The sequence below is a fragment of the Salvelinus sp. IW2-2015 genome, linkage group LG1, assembly GCF_002910315.2.
Source record: "Salvelinus sp. IW2-2015 linkage group LG1, ASM291031v2, whole genome shotgun sequence".
Lineage (NCBI taxonomy): Eukaryota > Metazoa > Chordata > Actinopteri > Salmoniformes > Salmonidae > Salvelinus > Salvelinus sp. IW2-2015.
Window position 1 is genome coordinate 34647864 of NC_036838.1, and position 18990 is coordinate 34666853.

The 18990-nt window shown below is 43.0% G+C and overlaps 1 protein-coding gene and 1 pseudogene across 1 annotated transcript; one reads left to right on the forward strand and one right to left on the reverse strand.

The window, feature by feature from the left end:
- Positions 1 to 419: 419 nt before the first annotated feature.
- LOC111966318 (exportin-2) lies at positions 420 to 12361 on the forward strand. The gene is made up of 25 exons (XM_023990849.2): positions 420 to 533; positions 1480 to 1570; positions 1685 to 1827; positions 1938 to 2039; positions 2240 to 2385; positions 2496 to 2586; positions 2764 to 2871; positions 2987 to 3079; positions 3189 to 3356; positions 3653 to 3782; positions 3916 to 3981; positions 4093 to 4295; positions 5904 to 5988; positions 6100 to 6161; positions 6289 to 6425; positions 6621 to 6724; positions 6917 to 7014; positions 8795 to 8945; positions 9132 to 9340; positions 9478 to 9575; positions 9680 to 9765; positions 9951 to 10032; positions 10348 to 10494; positions 10576 to 10807; positions 11510 to 12361. Exons 2-25 carry the CDS (start codon positions 1486 to 1488, stop codon positions 11597 to 11599), a joined length of 2916 nt encoding a protein of 971 aa, XP_023846617.1. The 5' UTR covers positions 420 to 533; positions 1480 to 1485; the 3' UTR covers positions 11600 to 12361.
- Positions 12362 to 12594: 233 nt separating this feature from the next.
- LOC111974505 (retinol dehydrogenase 10-like) lies at positions 12595 to 18736 on the reverse strand (annotated as a pseudogene).
- Between the last annotated feature and the right edge of the window lie 254 nt (positions 18737 to 18990).

The window sequence follows — 18990 nt, forward strand, 5'->3', positions numbered from 1 at the left end:
GTTCAAGCTGTTTTGTATTTGCATCTTAATTGTTCTAACAAGTGCATTATTATTGTATTAAATGTTTCTCTGTGATGGATAAACGTTTTCATAAAAAATGAAGAATGGACTTGTTCTTGACTGCTAATTTAGTATCTGTGCTGCAATATGGAACATTCTAGTGGGCAGCCATGTCCTGACTCAAAGGCACCAGACAAGAAAAGAGGAACCAACAGACACTTTGATTCTTCTCTTTAAGTTGTTCTATTGGTCTTCCATGACATGAATATGGGGTTATAACTCAGTGAACACACTTCATCAATCAATAATAGTGATAAATTCATCAATAACATAGCATCTGTTCTGAACACCTGCCAATGCAAGTGCACAGGGGTGTGTCTAGCGTGGTTTTCCAAACTTATTTTGCGCACGCCCAGTACACATACCGCGCAGTCAGTGGCTTGAGATTTCTTTAAACAAGCTAACGTTAGTCAGGCAGCAGCGAATCGTACAACAGCACATACCGGCTGAGAGACAACTCATAGCAAGAGAAGGTATAACATCTCACCGCTGTATCAAATTATACAGTTTAATGTACATTACTGGCTTGCTTGTAGAAAGAAGGAAAACTGCGGTAGTTTCTAATTTGCCCATCGTGGATAATTTAGCATCAGCAAACTAGCGAACATTTACTAGTAGAACACTGTCACTGCGATACTTGCTAGCTATTCACGTTTAGTTATCTAGCTATGTTCCATAAACAGAAAATGAATTGTTACAGAAAGGGCTATCTGGCCTAACCAAGTGTAACACAATATCAGCTCGCTAGCTACTAACGTACAAGTAGTGAGAAGACGTGCAAAGTTAGCCTACCAGACCGTTATGGCTAGTTGGCTACCAAACTAGCTAGCTAACTTGCGCAGTCATTAAATCAACTTGCTGTGATTTACTTACTCTACTCCGTAGCTAAGTTTATATCCTCGAAACAAGTTTTGGATATTTGAGATGTAAGAAACCTGCCCTACAGTTGACATAAAGTAGTGAAACTGAAGTATTTTGAATCAGCATCACCATGCCAGAGTACCATGCTAATTTTGCTAGCTAGTTGCTAACGGCACCCCCCAAAGTCCTTCCCTAGATTTACTGTGAGTGGGTAAAGTGTCTGACGTAGAGAAGAATAACGAATTTCATTGGAGCACAAAGGTTGTCATTTTAAAATGTTTTCGAAAAATTTGTCGGACGGCAAAATGGGCTAACATTTGCTAGCATTAGGCCAAAGTATTTGTCAGTAACTGGTGTTTTAGTGATGTATAGCTAGCTAGTATGACTTACTCAATCATATATTGATCGGGTGAATATACCATATGTTTTTTTTTKGTGAAAATATAACTTTTCATGAACTTGTAGCGAAGACAGTCAGTTAATGGTACTAGTCAGTTCAGACCATCACTACCGTTAACGTTACTATGCCTAATGTATTGATTATGACAATATTTCCAGGGCACCATGGAGATAAATGATGGAAACCTTCAGACCCTCACAGAATTTATGCGCAAAACTCTGGACCCAGATCCATCCGTAAGACGTCCAGGTATGGGAGCTCAGAGTAGAATGCTTGCAATAAACATATACAATGATATATACATTGGCATTTATGTACAATTTCCCAGTGCTTGACTGGAATGTTCTTATTTCCCTCTTCCAGCTGAAAAGTTTCTTGAGTCAGTTGAAGGGAACCAGAATTACCCAATATTGCTGCTTACATTGTTGGAGAAATCCCAAGACAATGTGATCCGGGTGTGTGCAGCTGTCACCTTCAAAAATTACATCAAGAGGAACTGGCGCATAGTAAGTTAGTAGTGGTGGTCTGAATATTGGAAGAAATGTTATGGGTTGTGCAAGTATTGTTGTCCCAATGTTGGCATGACAAGTGTTACTTTGTATTCTGTCTCTTTCAGATTGAAGATGAACCCAACAAAATCTCAGATCCGGACCGAACCACTATCAAGGCCAACATTGTAAATTTGATGCTGAGCAGCCCTGAACAGATTCAGAAACAGGTATGTCTTCACATGAGTCAAGACCTGTTACCTGTTCATCTACTCTAAATCAAAGTCAGCGGGCTGGTGCTTGTTTTGAGTTTCATATGAGGTTCTTGGAATCCATGGGTTCACAATCCTTTAGAATAATACATGTATACAATCAAAAGGGAGATTTGTAGAGATGGTTCAGTTTTTCTGTATTTACTGTTCTTCTACAGTTGAGTGATGCCATCAGCATCATCGGTAGAGAGGACTTCCCTCTGAAGTGGCCGGACCTCCTGACAGAGATGGTGACCCGCTTCCAGAGCGGAGACTTCCACATAATCAACGGAGTGCTCCGKACCGCACACTCACTTTTCAAGAGGTTAACCACCATGAGCATGACACGTGGCCCTCTAATGATAGGTGTCATAGTAAATCATGTCTTTGTGGTTAATTTTGAAAGATATTAACACTGATCATCTGTTTTCCCAGGTATCGACATGAGTTTAAGTCAAATGAGCTATGGCTGGAGATTAAGCTGGTGTTGGACACGTTTGCGAATCCACTGACTGAACTCTTCAAGGTTAGTGGTGGATTGGTTTCAGAGTTATTCAACTCGAACAATTGAAGTGTATTTTAAGTAAAAACAACATGCGTCTGGAAATTGTTGCTTGCCGTCCCTTGCTTTTACTTTATAGTACTTTAATTATTCAGACATGGGAAGACATTATCTGCTATTCATGTCTATTGTTTTTTTCAGGCCACCATTGAGCTGTGTCAGACCCATGCGACTGACATCAATGCTTTGAAGATCCTCTTCTCGTCCCTTACTCTGATCTCAAAGCTTTTCTACAGTCTCAACTTTCAGGTGCGTCCCCCCTGCCTCTTACCTGCTTTATGCCCACAAGAACTTACTGTATTTAAATGTGATGCTTTTTCACTGGAGTTATCTCATTTTTCCGTCTTTGTCTCTGCCTTCACAGGACCTTCCAGAGTTCTTTGAGGACAACATGGAGACATGGATGTCTAATTTCCATAACTTGTTGACCTTGGATAACAAGCTACTACAAACAGATGTGAGTGGACCTGGTGATTAACAGCACTTTCACTGTAAGATGTGAAAGTGGCTATTAATGAATCAGTTGATTAAACTTGTGATACGGTCTTGTCTTTTCCTCCCAACAGGATGAAGAGGAGGCAGGTCTTCTGGAGCTGCTCAAGTCTCAGATCTGTGACAACGCTGCTCTGTATGCCCAGAAGTACGATGAAGAATTCCAGCCTTACCTGCCTCGGTTTGTCACCGCTATCTGGAACCTGCTGGTCTCCACTGGCCAGGAGGTCAAGTACGATCTGGTGAGACTGCTGATACATTCATGTAGCTTATCAATAGATCATGTTGACCACCTGCTAATACGTTTGCTTGGGGCGGCAGGTAGCCTAGTGGTTAGAGCATTGGACTAGTAACTGAAAGGTTGCAAGCTCGAATCCCCGAGCTGACAAGGTAAAAATCTGTTGTTCTGCCCCTGAACAAGGCAGTTAACCCACTGTTCCTAGGCCGTCATTGAAAATAGGAATTTGTTCTTAACTGACTTGCCTAGTTAAATAAAGGTAAAATAATATGTTTGCTCCTTTTTATGTTTGTGATGTAGCTTGTGAGCAATGCTATTCAGTTCCTGGCATCTGTGTGTGAAAGGCCCCACTACAAGCATCTGTTTGAGGACCAGAACACACTCACCAGCATCTGTGAGAAGGTCATTGTGCCTAACATGGAGTTCAGAAGTGAGTTTAGACTGAAACAGTATCTTGGGGATAAATGGCTACATGACTATTGTTTCTGATCTTGCTATTGTACATTAATGGCAGCGATTTGCATAATGGTCTCTGATACTGATACATAGATTTCTGTCTCCAGGTGCTGATGAGGAGGCCTTTGAGGATAACTCTGAGGAATATATCCGAAGAGATCTTGAAGGATCAGGTATATATTTTTTTTAACTCAACAAGACCAAAATTGAACTGGAGGATTGTTGAAGTATAGGTATTCAAGGTACACTGATATTCACCCCTCGGTTCTGTCTCCTTCCTGCAGACATAGACACTCGGCGCAGGGCTGCTTGTGACTTGGTGAGAGGCCTGTGTAAGTTCTTTGAGGGCCCGGTCACAGCCATCTTTTCTGGCTATGTCAACTCCATGCTTGGGGAGTATGCCAAGAACCCAGGGGTGAACTGGAAGCACAAAGACGCTGCCATCTACCTGGTCACATCTCTGGCCTCAAAAGCCCAGACAGCGAAGGTATGATTAGGTCATTATGCCTATTGTATTTGGGTGTGTTTGTGACATCTGATGGGTTATACAGTTGAAGTCAGAAGTTTACATACACCTTAGCCAAATACATTTAAACTCAGTTTTTCACAATTCCTGACATTTAATCCTAGTAAAAATTCCCTGTCTTAGGTCAGTTAGGATCACCACTTTATTTTAAGAATGTGAAATGTCAGAATAATAGTAGAGAATTATTTATTTCAGGTTTTATTTMTTTCATCCCATTCCTAGTGGGTCAGAATTGGGTCAAACGTTTTGGGTAGCCTTCCACAAGCTTCCCACAATGAGTTGGGTGAATTTTGGCACATTCCTCCTGACCGCGCTGGTGTAACTGCTGTCTCTTATACACATCTAGATGTGTATAAGAGACAGTCACTATGTTGTCCTTAAGACTTTTTGCCACAACTTTGGAAGTATGCTTAGGCTCATTGTCCATTTGCGAGACCCATTTGCGACCAAGCTTTAACTTCCTGACTGATGTCTTGAGATGTTGCTTCAATATATCCACATAATGTTCCTTCCTCATGATGCCTTCTATTTTGTGAAGTGCACCAGTCACTCCTGCAGCAACGCACCCCCACAACATGATGCTGCCACCCCCGTGCTTCACAGTTGGGATGGTGTTCTTTGGCTTGCAAGCCTCCCCCTTTTTCCTCCAAACATAACGATGGTCATTATGGCCAAACAGTTCTATTTTTGTTTCATCAGACCAGAGGACATTTCTCCAAAAAGTACGATCTTTGTCCCTGTGTGCAGTTGCAAACCGTAGTCTGGCTTTTTTATGGCGGTTTTGGAGCAGTGGCTTCTTCYTTGCTGAGCGGCCTTTCAGGTTATGTCGATATAGGACTCGTTTTTACTGAAGATATAGATACTTTTGTACCTGTTTCCTCCAGCATCTTCACAAGGTCCTTTGCTGTTGTTGTGGGATTGATTTGCACTTTTCGCACCCAAGTACGTTCATCTCTAGGAGACAGAGCGGTATGATGGCTGCGTGGTCCCAAGGTGTTTATACTTGCGTACTATTGTTTGTACAGATGAACAGTGTACCTTCAGGTGTTTGGAATTTGCTCCCAAGCATGAACCAGACTTGTGGAGATCTATAATTTTTTTTCTGCGGTCTTGGCTGATTTCTTTTGATTTTCCTAGGATGTCAAGCAAATAGGCACTGAGTTTGAAGGTAGGCCTTGAAATACATCCACAGGTACACCTCCAATAGGCTAAGTGACATCATTTGAGTCAATCAGAAGCTTCTAAAGCCATGACATTTTCTGGAATTTTCCAAGCTGTTTAAAGGCACTGTCAACTTAGTGTATGTAAACTTCTGACCCACTGGAATTGTGATACAGTGAAATAATCGGTCTGTAAACAATTGTTGGAACGATTACTTGTGTCATGCACAAAGTAGATGTCCTAACCGACTTGYAAAAACTATAGTTTGTTAACAAGAAATTTGGAGTGGTTGAAAAACAAGTTCTAATGACGCCAACCTAAGTGTATGTGAACATCTGACTTCAACTGTAAATGTTTTTGCAGTAGAGACATTGAGCTAATTACATGGACAAAATGTTTATTTTTCAGCATGGTATCACGCAAGCTAACGAGTTGGTGAACCTTACAGAATTCTTTGTGAACCACATTCTCACAGACCTCAAATCCCAGAACGGTAAATATAAAGTTGAACTTAGAAACAAACGATGAATGAATTAACCATCACCGCTGGTGATTGCTTTATAGCTGCACTGTTATGGAACATGTTTACTCTGTTCTATTATAGTCAATGAGTTCCCAGTGTTGAAGGCTGATGCCATCAAATATGTCATGATCTTCAGAAGTCAGGTATGATTTTGTTTTCTCTACCCTCTGAAAATTCACTGTCATGAGTTCAGCCCATTTACTAAGAGTTGAAATCAACGCTTGCAGGGGCCCGTGAATAACCAGTCCTCGGTCCCCTCTTGTCTTCCAGCTGCCCAAAGAGCAGCTGCTGCAGGCTGTCCCTCTGCTGGTGGCCCACCTGCAGGCAGAGAGCACGGTAGAGCACACCTACGCTGCCCATGCACTGGAGAGACTCTTCACCATGAGGGGCCCCAACAACTCCACTCTGTGAGTAGTAACCATCTATACTTAGATAATTAAATAAAGACTTTGTCTTTTCCTACACTACACAAATATAATCAACTATACACAGCATCCATAGTTGTTTGTTAATAAAACTCTTTGATCATTACCAATAACCTTAGTTTGTAACTTTTGGTGCCTCATGTCAGTAGTGATTAATCATCTGTCATCATGTTTCAGTATCACTCCTGCAGAGATGGCCCCCTTCACAGAACAGCTGCTAAACAACCTGTTCAAGGCCCTGGCTCTGCCTGGCTCCTCAGAGAATGAATATATCATGAAAGGTACTTGAGTTTGAGTGTTAAATGCTCTGCTTATAATTCTATGGCTTTCATTGTATTTTTAGCTATCTGTCCTTTTGCTTAATGTCGTCATGGAGGACCTAATGTCACCTTCCTTTTAAGGTTGCAGACAACGTTTTTCAGTGTGTACTGATCCTTGTCCTCTACCCAGACTTCTCCTTCATTTTCTTCCAGCCATCATGCGCAGCTTCTCCCTCCTGCAGGAGGCCATTGTTTCTTACATCCCCACTCTGATTGGCCAGCTCACTCACAAGCTCCTGCTGGTCAGCAAGGTAGGTCACACACTCATCTCTTGTCTGCATTGCTGTGGATGCATGTACACATGAGCTGACTTGCATTGTGTCTAAAGGCATCCGGATCATAGGTTCGGTTTGCTCCTTGCAGAACTTGGCTAGGCGTAATTCATGTCTGTGCTCGCATACGCCCTTAAAATACCTTCACTTCAAAACAAGAAAAGAATTGGCAATATTACGGTTTGTCCCGCTTGAGACGCTGTAGCCAGCACACTTCCTAAAAATCGTCTCTAAATTTATCTAAGATAACTCAAGAAATCTGTGATAAATTGACACTTTTGTCGAGGACGTCTTAGTCGTGCAATTTTACATCTAACTAAGATGTTTAGTGCAGTATTTCTCAAGTGAAAAAAATGCATGAAATAGTTATCTATCGTTGAATGACAAACACTCAATTAACAAATCTCTATGAAGGGGCGTGGACTTCGACCACCGAACTTAAACTTGCCTCAAGAAAAACAGCTGGGAATAAATTGCAGAACACCAAAAGTCACAATTTCGCCATAACATACAGTGCCTTCGGAAAGTATTCAGACCCCTTGACTTTTTCCACATTTTGTTACGTTAAAGCCTTATTCTAAAATGGATTAAATCAATAAAAATCCTCAGCAATCTACACACAATAATGACAAAGCGAAAACAGGTTTTTAGAAGTTTTAGCACATTTATAAAAAATAAAAAAAACATGCCTTATTTACAGAAGTATTCAGACCCTTTGCTGTAAGACTTGAAATTGAGCATCCTGTTTCCATTGATCGTCCTTGAGATGTTTCTACAACTTGATTGGAGTACACCTTTGGTAAATTCAATTCATTGGACGTGATTTGGAAAGGCACACACCTGTCTATACAAAGCCCCACAGAGCAAAAACCAAGCCATGAGGTCGAAGGAATTGTCCGTAGAGCTCCGAGACAGGATTGTGTCGAGGCACAGATCTGGGGAAGGGTACCAAAACATTTCTGCAGCATTGAAGGTTCCCAAGAACACAGTGACCTCTATCATTCTTAAATGTAAGAAGTTTGGAACCACCAAGACTCTTCCTAGAGCTGGCTGCCCGGCCAAATTGAACAATCGGGGGAGAAGGGTCTCGATCACGGAGGTGACCAAGAACCCGATGGTCACTCTGACAGAGCTCTAGAGTTCCTCTGTGGAGATGGGAGAACCTTCCAGAAGGACAACCATCTCTGCAGCACTCCACCAATCAGGCCTTTATGGAAGAGTGGCCAGACTGAAGCTAGTCCTAAGTAAAAGGCACATGAAAGCCTACTTGGAGTTTGCCAAAAAGCACCTAAAGACTCAGACCATGAGAAACAAGATTCTCTGGTCTGATGAAACCAAGATTGAACTCTGGCCTGAATGCCAAGAGTYGTCACATCTGGAGGAAATATGAAATCTGGCACCATTGATAGTTACAAATCAGGATATTATTCGTATAGTTTTTGACAAAATCGCCATACAATTTTTGCGCTACTTGGATGTACCAAGTACAGAAACGGCAGTATTTTTCCTTCATAGCTTTGTTCTCCATCTTTTTAAATAGGGAGCCAATTTGTTTTCAGCACTTTATTTCCGTGACTGTCTCTCTTGTCCCTCTGCAGCAGACATATGGTGAGCATTATGTTTGGAACATTGAATCGCAATAAAAATCAGTATATAATCGCAATAAATATCGTATCGGCACGTAAGTGCTGTGATATCGTATCGTGGGGTCCATGGCAATTTCCATCCCTATTATTTACCTGTATCATGTTTCTTCCAGAACCCCAGCAAGCCTCACTTTAACCACTACCTGTTTGAGTCCCTGTGCCTGTCCATCCGGATCACCTGCAAGGCCAACACTACCACTGTGGGCAGCTTCGAGGAGGCCCTCTTCCCAGTCTTCACTGAGATCCTACAGAATGATGTACAGGGTATGTGGCTGTACTCTAGAAAGCAGCAGGTTATAGAAGTTCATGTTAAGCATAAGATGCTTGTCTGACTAGAACATGCCTAGGAAACTGAGTAGGTGGATGAAGGGGTTGAATTGCATGGATGCAGTGTTGTTGGCAAACTATACATTGCCCTTCTTACATCAACTGTCCCACTTCCTGTTGCAGAGTTTGTGCCGTACGTGTTCCAGGTGATGTCCCTGCTTCTGGAGATCCACACCAGCTCCATCCCCAACTCCTACATGGCCCTTTTCCCCCACCTGCTGCAGCCTGTGCTGTGGGAACGCACTGGCAACATTCCCCCTCTGGTGCGCCTGCTTCAGGCCTATCTGGAGAAGGGGGGAGCCACCATAGCCAGCTCTGCTGCTGACAAAATAGTGAGTTATAGCTGGGGGTACTGTAATAAGAGGAGTCTTACTGTACTTTTCTGAAACCTACCTGTCTTAATTTACCTGTTGATGCATGCAATTAGTTAGTTGTGATAATCTGATGTTAAAGTGCTCTCCCTATACAGCCTGGCCTGCTAGGAGTCTTCCAGAAGCTCATAGCCTCCAAGGCCAATGACCACCAAGGTTTCTACCTGATGAACAGTATCATAGAGCACATGCCGACGTGAGTCAACAACCTCCACCTCTGTCTTCTAACGGTGAACTTTGTGTGTAGTTGACATGGGGGCTGTATTATGAGTTATTTTGTTCTCTCGCTCTCCCTCTCAGGGAATCCATTGTTCAGTACAGGAAACAGATYTTCATCCTGCTCTTTCAGAGACTGCAGAGCTCCAAAACCACCAAGTTCATCAAGAGTGAGTATAGCTTAAAACAAATGTCGGCATGTTTATTTAAGAAGTACAATTGAAACTGCACCCACATCCTCTTTGTTATGCTTGCACAACAGGAGTGTGTAGGGTTATATTACCCTAGTTTTAGAATGAGCTCTGCGTGATCTCTCAATGCTGCACATTTTCACAAGCCCTCCTATTTTCCACAGGCTTCATGGTGTTTATCAATCTGTATGGTGTCAAGTACGGAGCCATTGCTCTGCAGGAGATTTTTGACAGCATACAGCCAAAGTAAGTATCTCTTGTCAGACTAAATGAGACTGACCTTTGACACGTTTGATTCAGTTTATGTCCATTAGTGTAGCCTTGGAGCTGAGTGTGCAGATGACTCATTTACATTGATCTGCATGCAAGCCAGTCAGTTGTCTCTTTTGGCTTTTAAAGGCCAACCATGTCCTCGTACTGCATTACACACACTTGCATGGCATGTTAGGCTGAGCTTGGAATGTTTTATCATAGTCCATATTATAGGCCTTAATGAATGTAATAAAAGATAAGAACCACGTGGAGAGGTATTCTCAGTGCTGAGTCTAATTTCTCTTGTAGGATGTTTGGCATGGTGCTGGAGAAGATAGTCATTCCAGAGGTGCAGAAAGTGTCTGGACCAGTGGAGAAGAAGATCTGTGCTGTGGGCATCATCAAGATCCTCACCGAGTGCCCTGCCATGATAGATACTGAGTACACCAAACTCTGGTGAGAAACTGTCCTGGAATATTATTACACTTTGTAGTGTTTTTACTAAATGAATGGCCTGCTAAATTGTTTATTCTTTAGGACCCCCCTGCTTCAGGCCCTGATTGGGCTATTTGAGCTACCAGAGGATGATAGCATCCCTGACGACGAGCACTTCATTGACATAGAGGACACACCCGGTTACCAGACTGCTTTCTCCCAGCTGGCCTTTGCTGGGAAGAAGGAGCATGACCCCATCGGAGAGGTGGTCAGCAACCCCAAGATCCTGCTAGCTCAGTCTCTCCACAAGCTCTCTACTGCATGTCCCGGGCGGGTAAGTTGATTTATTGAAATGCACTAATACTTGGCTATGTTAGAGGCAGTGGGCCTCTTGACTAAATCACTCCTTATAGCAGGAACACCTACACAGCAAGGCTCCAATTCTTTATTTTCATGTCCACCTTGTGTTCCAATCTTCTACTCTCATATGATTTAGTCGGTCATTTTAAGCAAAACAACATGGTATAAAAGTTAAGTACCAACTCGGTGTCTTTGTGGTTAGTGTCTGTTCTGAGATTGGATGGTTGGCTCAATACCCGGTCGAGTCCTACCAAAGACTTTAAAATGGCTCCTAATGTCTCTGTTTGGCACTCAGAATTAATGAGTTGGATGGGGGTAAGACCTTGCGACAGACTAGTGTTCTTTCAAAGGGGTGTACTTGTACAACAAGCTGCCGCATACTACAGACACTGAAGATGGGTTCCTGTCCTATGGTGCATTCTGTCTCGGACAAGGCTTACTTATAAAAGTGAAGCCCCAGCTGACTGAGAGCCAGTCACCCAACAGAGTGTTGAAGGTGCTCTAGCACAGCATAGACTGTTTGAGGCCCCAGGAATAGCAGAGCGGGGAGTAGTGTACAACATTTTGGCTCCTAGATTGCTAATGCCTCGCTGAATTATTTTTCTTTGAGTACTATATATGCTTTCAGTAGTAGATGTCAACTGAGTGAATCTCTCCTGTTCACCTCCCATGGCAGGTCCCCTCTATGCTGAGCACCAGCCTGAATGCTGAGGCCCTCCAGTACCTGCAGGGTTACCTCCAGGCTGCCTCTGTACAGCTGGTGTGAACATGGACACAGAAGCTTCCTCACTGACGCATAAGACACCATCACACTGCACAATAACTGGGACTGACTCATCGGGATTGAATGGACAAAACGAAGACTGATCAATTGACTACTCATGGTGGATACTTGGACAATGGGTCAACATGTTCATCTACAAATTGGGATTTTTAAGGGTTTTTAAATGGTGTTAAAAGAAATGGAAGAGCAATAGTTTTTTGTGGGGGGGGTGGGGTTGTCTTTGTCCTTTATTGGCATGCGGTGCAGTTATGGAAAGTTGTGGAAGGCTGGCTTCACCAACACTCAACTTTGTGAATGTTATGCTTTGATATGACCAATGTATCTGCTTGTTTGTCGATTTTGCCATAACGACCTGTCATTGAACATACATTGACAAACCCGACCAACATCGACAGCACTCTGGAGTTAACTGGCTGAATTGGACTTCATGGCTCTTTGCAGAATCAAATGAAGTGTTTTTTTCTTTGTCCTTGTTTTTCAGTAGTTGGATTTCCTTTGTTTTTACTCTTATGGAGGACTGGTGGTCATTACCTCAAAATATAGTGCTTAAAATGTTTCTCTGTTGCATGTAGTTGCACATAGCATTGTCTTTGTTATGTCTGGTCTTAGTGCAGAAACTGTCTATAAATGTGAGTAAAGAGGATCTTGTATAAAACCTGAGCTGTTTTGTGCTTTCAGTGAAAGTCATTGTGTACAGCCTCTTGATTAGCCGTGGCACTCAAATAAAATCACACTTAATACACATTTCCATTTATTTTATTCACATGAATGGCATTTGATCCAGCAGATTGTTACCCTGACAACCTGTTATGAAGATTTTAAAAGTTTATCAAAAAGTGATAACAGCTGCTATAATGCACTTTCTCACCCTTCAGATATCCTGTCAGGGTGTAGTAAGATTGTCTCAGCTGACCCTTTGGTGTGCAGATAGTGTTGGTATTTGGTGACAAAGCCCATTTGGGCAGGAAGGATTGGTCCTATGAGGATTTAGCATGGCCGTTGGTAGTGTCAGCCTTCTGCTCCATTGTCTTGAAGGGCAGCATGCACTTGTCACCTCCCATGARGCGGTACTTCGCAACGTTGGCCTCCCAAGGAAGCAGTCTATAGACAAATGATGTTGAACTAACTACTTTTTGGTCAAGGAAACCTATCACATGAGTTTCTTTTTTAGTCCCCATCCCCTTGAATAATTAGATACTTACGCTTGTGTAATTCAGGGTACTGTATGTACATAAAGCATAGTATGAAGATTGTGCTTGTCCCTGTCACGAGAATTATGTTCTCAGTGTTCATAAACCCAATTGAATTGATTACTCCGCCTGATACCCAGAATTTGTAGGAAACTGGTTGGAATGAATCAGGCGGAGGCCCAGCTACAATTGTCAGGAATGTTTATTTAGAGAGCTCTGCTGTGCATATACAAAAACGTTATTTTTATACTATTCTCTTAACCTACGCATATACATACACACTAAACTTTGGATTCTCTCTTTCTCTCCTGGAGTCTCACCAAAGTTTATTACCACACAGCTGACAGTTCCAGTCCCCTCCAGATACGGGAAATCTGGAGGGGCTCTCCATGCCTTATCTTATCTCCCCAGAGTTATAGCCAGGTCGGTTCAAACATAGTTTCATGATCCACTTTGTTTTCTTTAGGCACACTCATACCTTCCTCTCTTCCCATGTACATGCTACATAACCTCTTTCTTATGAACTAACATTATTTATCAATACAGAAAAACAGGRTAGAATTCAATTGGTTATAGTTCTAGGTTAAATGTATACATCATTTAGTCATTATTCATAACAGTCCCCAAGGATGTGTCCAGGGAGGAATTAAACCCAGCAGCTCCTTCCTGTAGAGTGTGCCAGAGAGCAAAAAGAGATGCAGTGGGTTCAATGGCACAGGTCATGGCATCATTGTGGAACAAGATGGCCAACAAGGGTGTCTTACCTCAATCAATCAAGTTTATTTTATATAGCCCTTCGTACATCAGCTAATATCTCGAAGTGCTGTACAGACAACCAGCCTAAAACCCCAAACAGCAAGCAATGCAGGTGTAGAAGCACGGTGGCTAGGAAAAACTCCCTAGAAAGGCCAAAACCTAGGAAGAAACCTAGAGAGGAACCAGGCTATGAGGGGTGGCCAGTCCTCTTCTGGCTGCCGGGTGGAGATTATAACAGAACTATGCCAAGATGTTCAAAATGTTCACAAGTGACAAGCATGGTCAAATAATAATCAGGAATAAATGTCAGTTGGCTTTTCATAGCCGATCATCCCTAAAGGAGATTGAAAAACAGCAGGTCTGGGACAGGTGGCGGTTCCATAACCGCAGGCAGAACAGTTGAAACTGGAATAGCAGCAAGGCCAGGTGGACTGGGGACAGCAAGGAGTCATCATGCCCGTAGTACCTGACGTATGGTCCTAGGGCTCAGGTCCTCCGAGAGAGAGAAAGAGAGAGAAATTAGAGAGAGCCAAGTTTTCAAAATGTTCATAAATGACAAGCATGGTCAAATAATATCAGGAATAAATGTCAGTTGGCTTTTCATAGCCGATCATTAAGAGTTGAAAACAGCAGGTCTGGGACAGGTAGGGTTCCATAACCGCAGGCAGAACAGTGAAACTGGAATAGCAGCAAGGCCAGGCGGACTGGGGACAGCAAGGAGTCATCATGCCCGATAGTCCTGACGTATGGTCCTAGGGCTCCGGTCCTCCGAGAGAGAGAAAGAAAGAGAGAAGGAGAGAATTAGAGAGAGCCAAGATTTTCAAAATGTGCATAAATGACAAGCATGGTCAAATAATAAATCAGGAATAAAAGTCGTTGGCTTTTTCATAGCGATCATTAAGAGTTGAAAGCAGCAGGTCTGGGACAGGTATGGGTTCCATAACCGCAGGCAGAACAGTTGAAACTGGAAACAGCAGCAAGGCCAGGTGGACTGGGACAGCAAGGAGTCATCATGCCCGGTTTGCCGTGACGTATGGTCCTAGGGTCAGGTTCTCCGAGAGAGAGAAAGAAAGAGAGAACGAGAGAATTAGAGAGAGCATACTTAAATTCACACAGGACACTGGATAAGACAGGAGAAGTACTCCAGGTATAACCAACTGACCCTAGCCCCCCGAACATAAACTACTGCAGCTTAAATACTGGAGGCTGAGACAGGAGGGGTCAGGAGACACTGTGGCCCCATCCGATGATACCCCCCGGACAGGGCCAAACAGGAAGGATATAACCCACCCACTTTGCAAAGCACAGCCCCGCCACCACTAGAGGGATAATCTTCAACCACAACTTACAATCCTGAGACAAGGCCGAGTATAGCCCCAAAGATCTCCACCACAGCACAAACCAAGGGGGGGCGCCAACCAGACAGGAAGATCACGTCAGTAACTCAACCCACTCAAGGACGCACCCTCCTAGGACGGCATGAAAGAGCACCAGTAAGCCAGTGACTCAGCCCTGTAATAGGGTTAGAGGCAGAGAATCCCAGTGGAGAGAGGGGAACCGGCCAGGCAGAGACAGCAAGGGCGGTTCGTTGCTCAAGAGCCTTTCCGCTTACCTTCACACTCCTGGCCAGACTACACTCAATCATATGACCACTACTGAAGAGATAAGTCTTCAGTAAAGACTAAAGTTTGAGACGAGAGTCTGCGTTCTCACATGGGTAGGCAGACCGTTCCAAAAATGGAGATCTATAGGAGAAAGCCCTGCTCCCGCGTTTGCTTAAGAATTCTAGGGACAATTGGAGGCCTGCGTCTTGTGACCGTAGCGTACGTATAGGTTGTACGGCAAGGACACCTCGGAAAGATAGGTAGGAGCAAGCCCATGTAACGCTTTATAGGTTAACAGTAAAAACCTTGAAATCAGCCTTGCCTTAACAGGAAGCCAGTGTAGGGAAGCTAGCCACTGGAGTAATATGATGAACAACCATTTCTTCGGTTCTAGTCAGGATTCTAGCAGCCGTATTTAGCACTAACTGAAGTTTATTTAGTGCTTTATCCGGGTAGCCGGAAAGTAGAGCATTGCAGTAGTCTAACCTAGAAGTAACAAATGCATGGATTAATTTTTCTGCATCATTTTTGGACAGAAAATTTCTGATTTTTGCAATGTTACGTAGATGGAAAAAAGCTGTCCTTGAAACAGTCTTGATATGTTCGTCAAAAGAGAGATCAGGGTCAAGAGTAACGCCGAGGTCCTTCACAGTTTTATTTGAGACGACTTTACAACCATCAAGATTAATTGTCAGATTTAACAGAAGATCTCTTTGTTTCTTACCTCATCTCGCAGCCAGCGAACATGCCGGTGTCGACAATATAAAGACAGACCAGTGTGGTTTTGATGCCGACCAGGCCCTCTTCTGCCAGAAAACTATGGGTTAATGAAACCCCACCGCCCCAAATTTACTTGCACAGTAGTCCTGAGGGGTGAAAAGGAGATAGTGCTACATATGTTGGCCTATAAACAGCACATTACTGATAGGGTTTGCAAAATAACTCTTGTTTGTTCCTCTATGGTGTGGAGCAGCCGAGTAGGGTCGGCTCCAGGCATAAGCGACATTAGGGACCCTGGCCCCAAATTATTTTTACAAATTGGGAGGGACTGTTGAGAGTTAGAATAGTAGAATACACAAGGCGCAAGTTTCAAGTTTGGTTGTGCATCAGCAGTTTTTCTCTTGTTTTGTCAGTGATAAAATAATTTATAAGGTTTAAGATAAATGATTAAATAATAGTACCCAGAAACTTAACCATTAGGGATTAGAGGTTATGTAGCATGGATAAGGAGTAATTAAAAATATTAAACATATGTCCAACTAGGTTGGACTGGGGAAGAGAGGAATGTATGTGTGTGCCGAAAGAAAACAGAGGATCTTTAAACTATGTTTGAACCGACCCGGCTATAACTCTGAGAAAGTACGATAGGACAGGGAGTACCCCTCCAGGTTTCCCTTATCTGGGGGGGAATGGAACTGTCAGCTGGGTAGTGATAAACTGTGGTGAGAATTCTGGAGAAGAAGATAGCTCTCCTAATGTTAGTGTGCATGTGTGTGCGTAGGTTAGAAGAATGTTATAAAAGGATTATCTTTGTATATGAACGGCAGAGCTCTCGTGAATAAACATTGATTTGACTATTGTGAGCTGGGAATTCTGTCTGTTTCATTTAAACCAGAACTTTACAAATTCTGGGTTGCAGACACATTAGAATAATTGAAAATTATAAACATTGATAATAAAATTCTATATCAGTCAGTCACTGACAGTCACTCAATTAGCCATGTCAAATAATAATTTTTAGATTGATAAGTTAGTCTAGCCAGGGGGGCACAACCAAATCTCGCTAAAAGACATTCCCATTCAGAACAGTTTGTGAATATATTATGACGACATTTGTGACGTTTTTGTTCATTTTGGACTTTGGGACTACGCCCCTTCGTCGGTGATTGGTCAACAGTAGGTATTCTTTGATGAAGTGTTTGTTGTCATTTAATGATAGACAACTCATTTTCATGCACATTTTTCACTTCGGAAATACTGCACCAAACATCCTAGTTAGATTTAAAATTGTGCAACTAAGATATCCTCTGAATAAAAGGCCAAAATTAATAACAAATTCTTGAGTTATCTTAGATTAAATATATTTTGAGGAAGTGTATACTGGCTACTGTATTTCAAGATGGACAAACAGTACTATTGGCACTTTTTTCTCATTTGTCAAGCAAAGGTATTTTCAAGCGAAGGTTGAATGTATGCGAGCGAGCACACTCGTTCAGTTCGTCTAGCCAAGTTTGGCTAGGCACCAACTGAACAGAAGGGAGTTTCTTTCATCAATAGACTACATGACAAATTGTGTGATCATTCATCTTATCTGATATGGTTTACAACAACCCAACAGACATTTAAAGTACATTTAAGCATGAAGAGGAAACCAAGTAATGTCCAGTCCTCCAGTCTCACCTCTACACAGGCAGTGCTGAAAAGCCCCAGGGCACTTGCAATTGGGGCAGCAGGTAGCCTAGTGGTTAGAGCATTGGGCCAGTAACCCCAGAAGGTTGCTGGATCGAATCCCTGAACTGACAAGGTAAGAATCTGTCATTCTGCCCCTGAGCAAGGCAGTTAACCCACTGTTCCCTGGGTGCCATGGATGTTGATTAAGGCAGCCCCCCCACCTCTCTGATTCAGAGGTGTTGGGGTAAATGTGGAAGACTGAATACATTCAGTTGGACAACTGACTATGTATCCCCCTTTCCCAATGTGGCCATGGTTCTTAGCTTTCATCTGAGGCCATCTGTTGAATGGAGGGGTAAAACCAGTTACCCCAAACCCTTGCAGTAACCCTGGGTTACTGTAGGCCACTGTTTAATACATGTAATTCTGAGGTGGGGTGTCACACATGAAAGAAAGAAACATGTAATAGGATGATTAGGCATTTGTTTTTCTGGAGCTTATCGGTTTTTTGAGCATGGGACTAAGGTTACAGTAAGAGAGTCAAAATAAGAAGATTCACATTCCATCATAATTGGTGGTGTGCCATTTTGGATTGCAGGGGTAAGTGSGGTAAGTGAATAAGTCAGAGGTGACATGCAAGCCTTGAATTCAAAAGGCATGCATGTCATCAACTGACGTTACATACTCCACTTTTCACATTTCAGTGCGCAAACATTGTCTGCACAATTTCACACAGTATGCACAAGTATAATGGTTGAGTTATGTCATTCAAAGAGATGCTTTTTGATGCTCTCTGATTTTATTTCTAACACAGGCATTTTATCTGAGCATTTAATGTGAAATGAATGTGGTGCAGGTGATTTCTGTAGTTTCACCCAGAAGAGCGCATGGCAGTTGACGAGGAGCTTCCTCTCCAGCAGCTCATCAGGACACTCCAGCAGCATTCATCCGCTACCACCCTGGTGTTGTTCACCAACATGGTGACATCGCCGACCTCGCGCCGCACCTGCTCAGCTGTCTCTAATATTCAACCAGCGGGAAAGCTCGACTGTGTAGGTGTGCGCCTGGGCCCCCAGTTCCCGGGCAAGCTTGGCATTCTTCTCGTTGGCTGCCGTGTTACAGTCCCAGAGCTCAAGCTCAACACCCTCTTTGGCAAACTCCAGAGCCAACAACTGACCCAGTGCAAGTCAAGCTTTATTTGTTGTTTTTCCGTGCGATGGTATGGGAAACCATATGCTTTATGGGCAAAAATGAATGGCAACTTATTGCCATTGGACAAACCATATACACAAAAGCAAATACCACCGATTTGGACGGCCAAAACGTATTGCAAATGGCATATGCCTAATGGACGTGCAATAAACCAAAAATCCTATAGATGGCGCGTGCGCTCTACCGTCAGAAACGATATGGCAAATGGACAGCAAGTAAC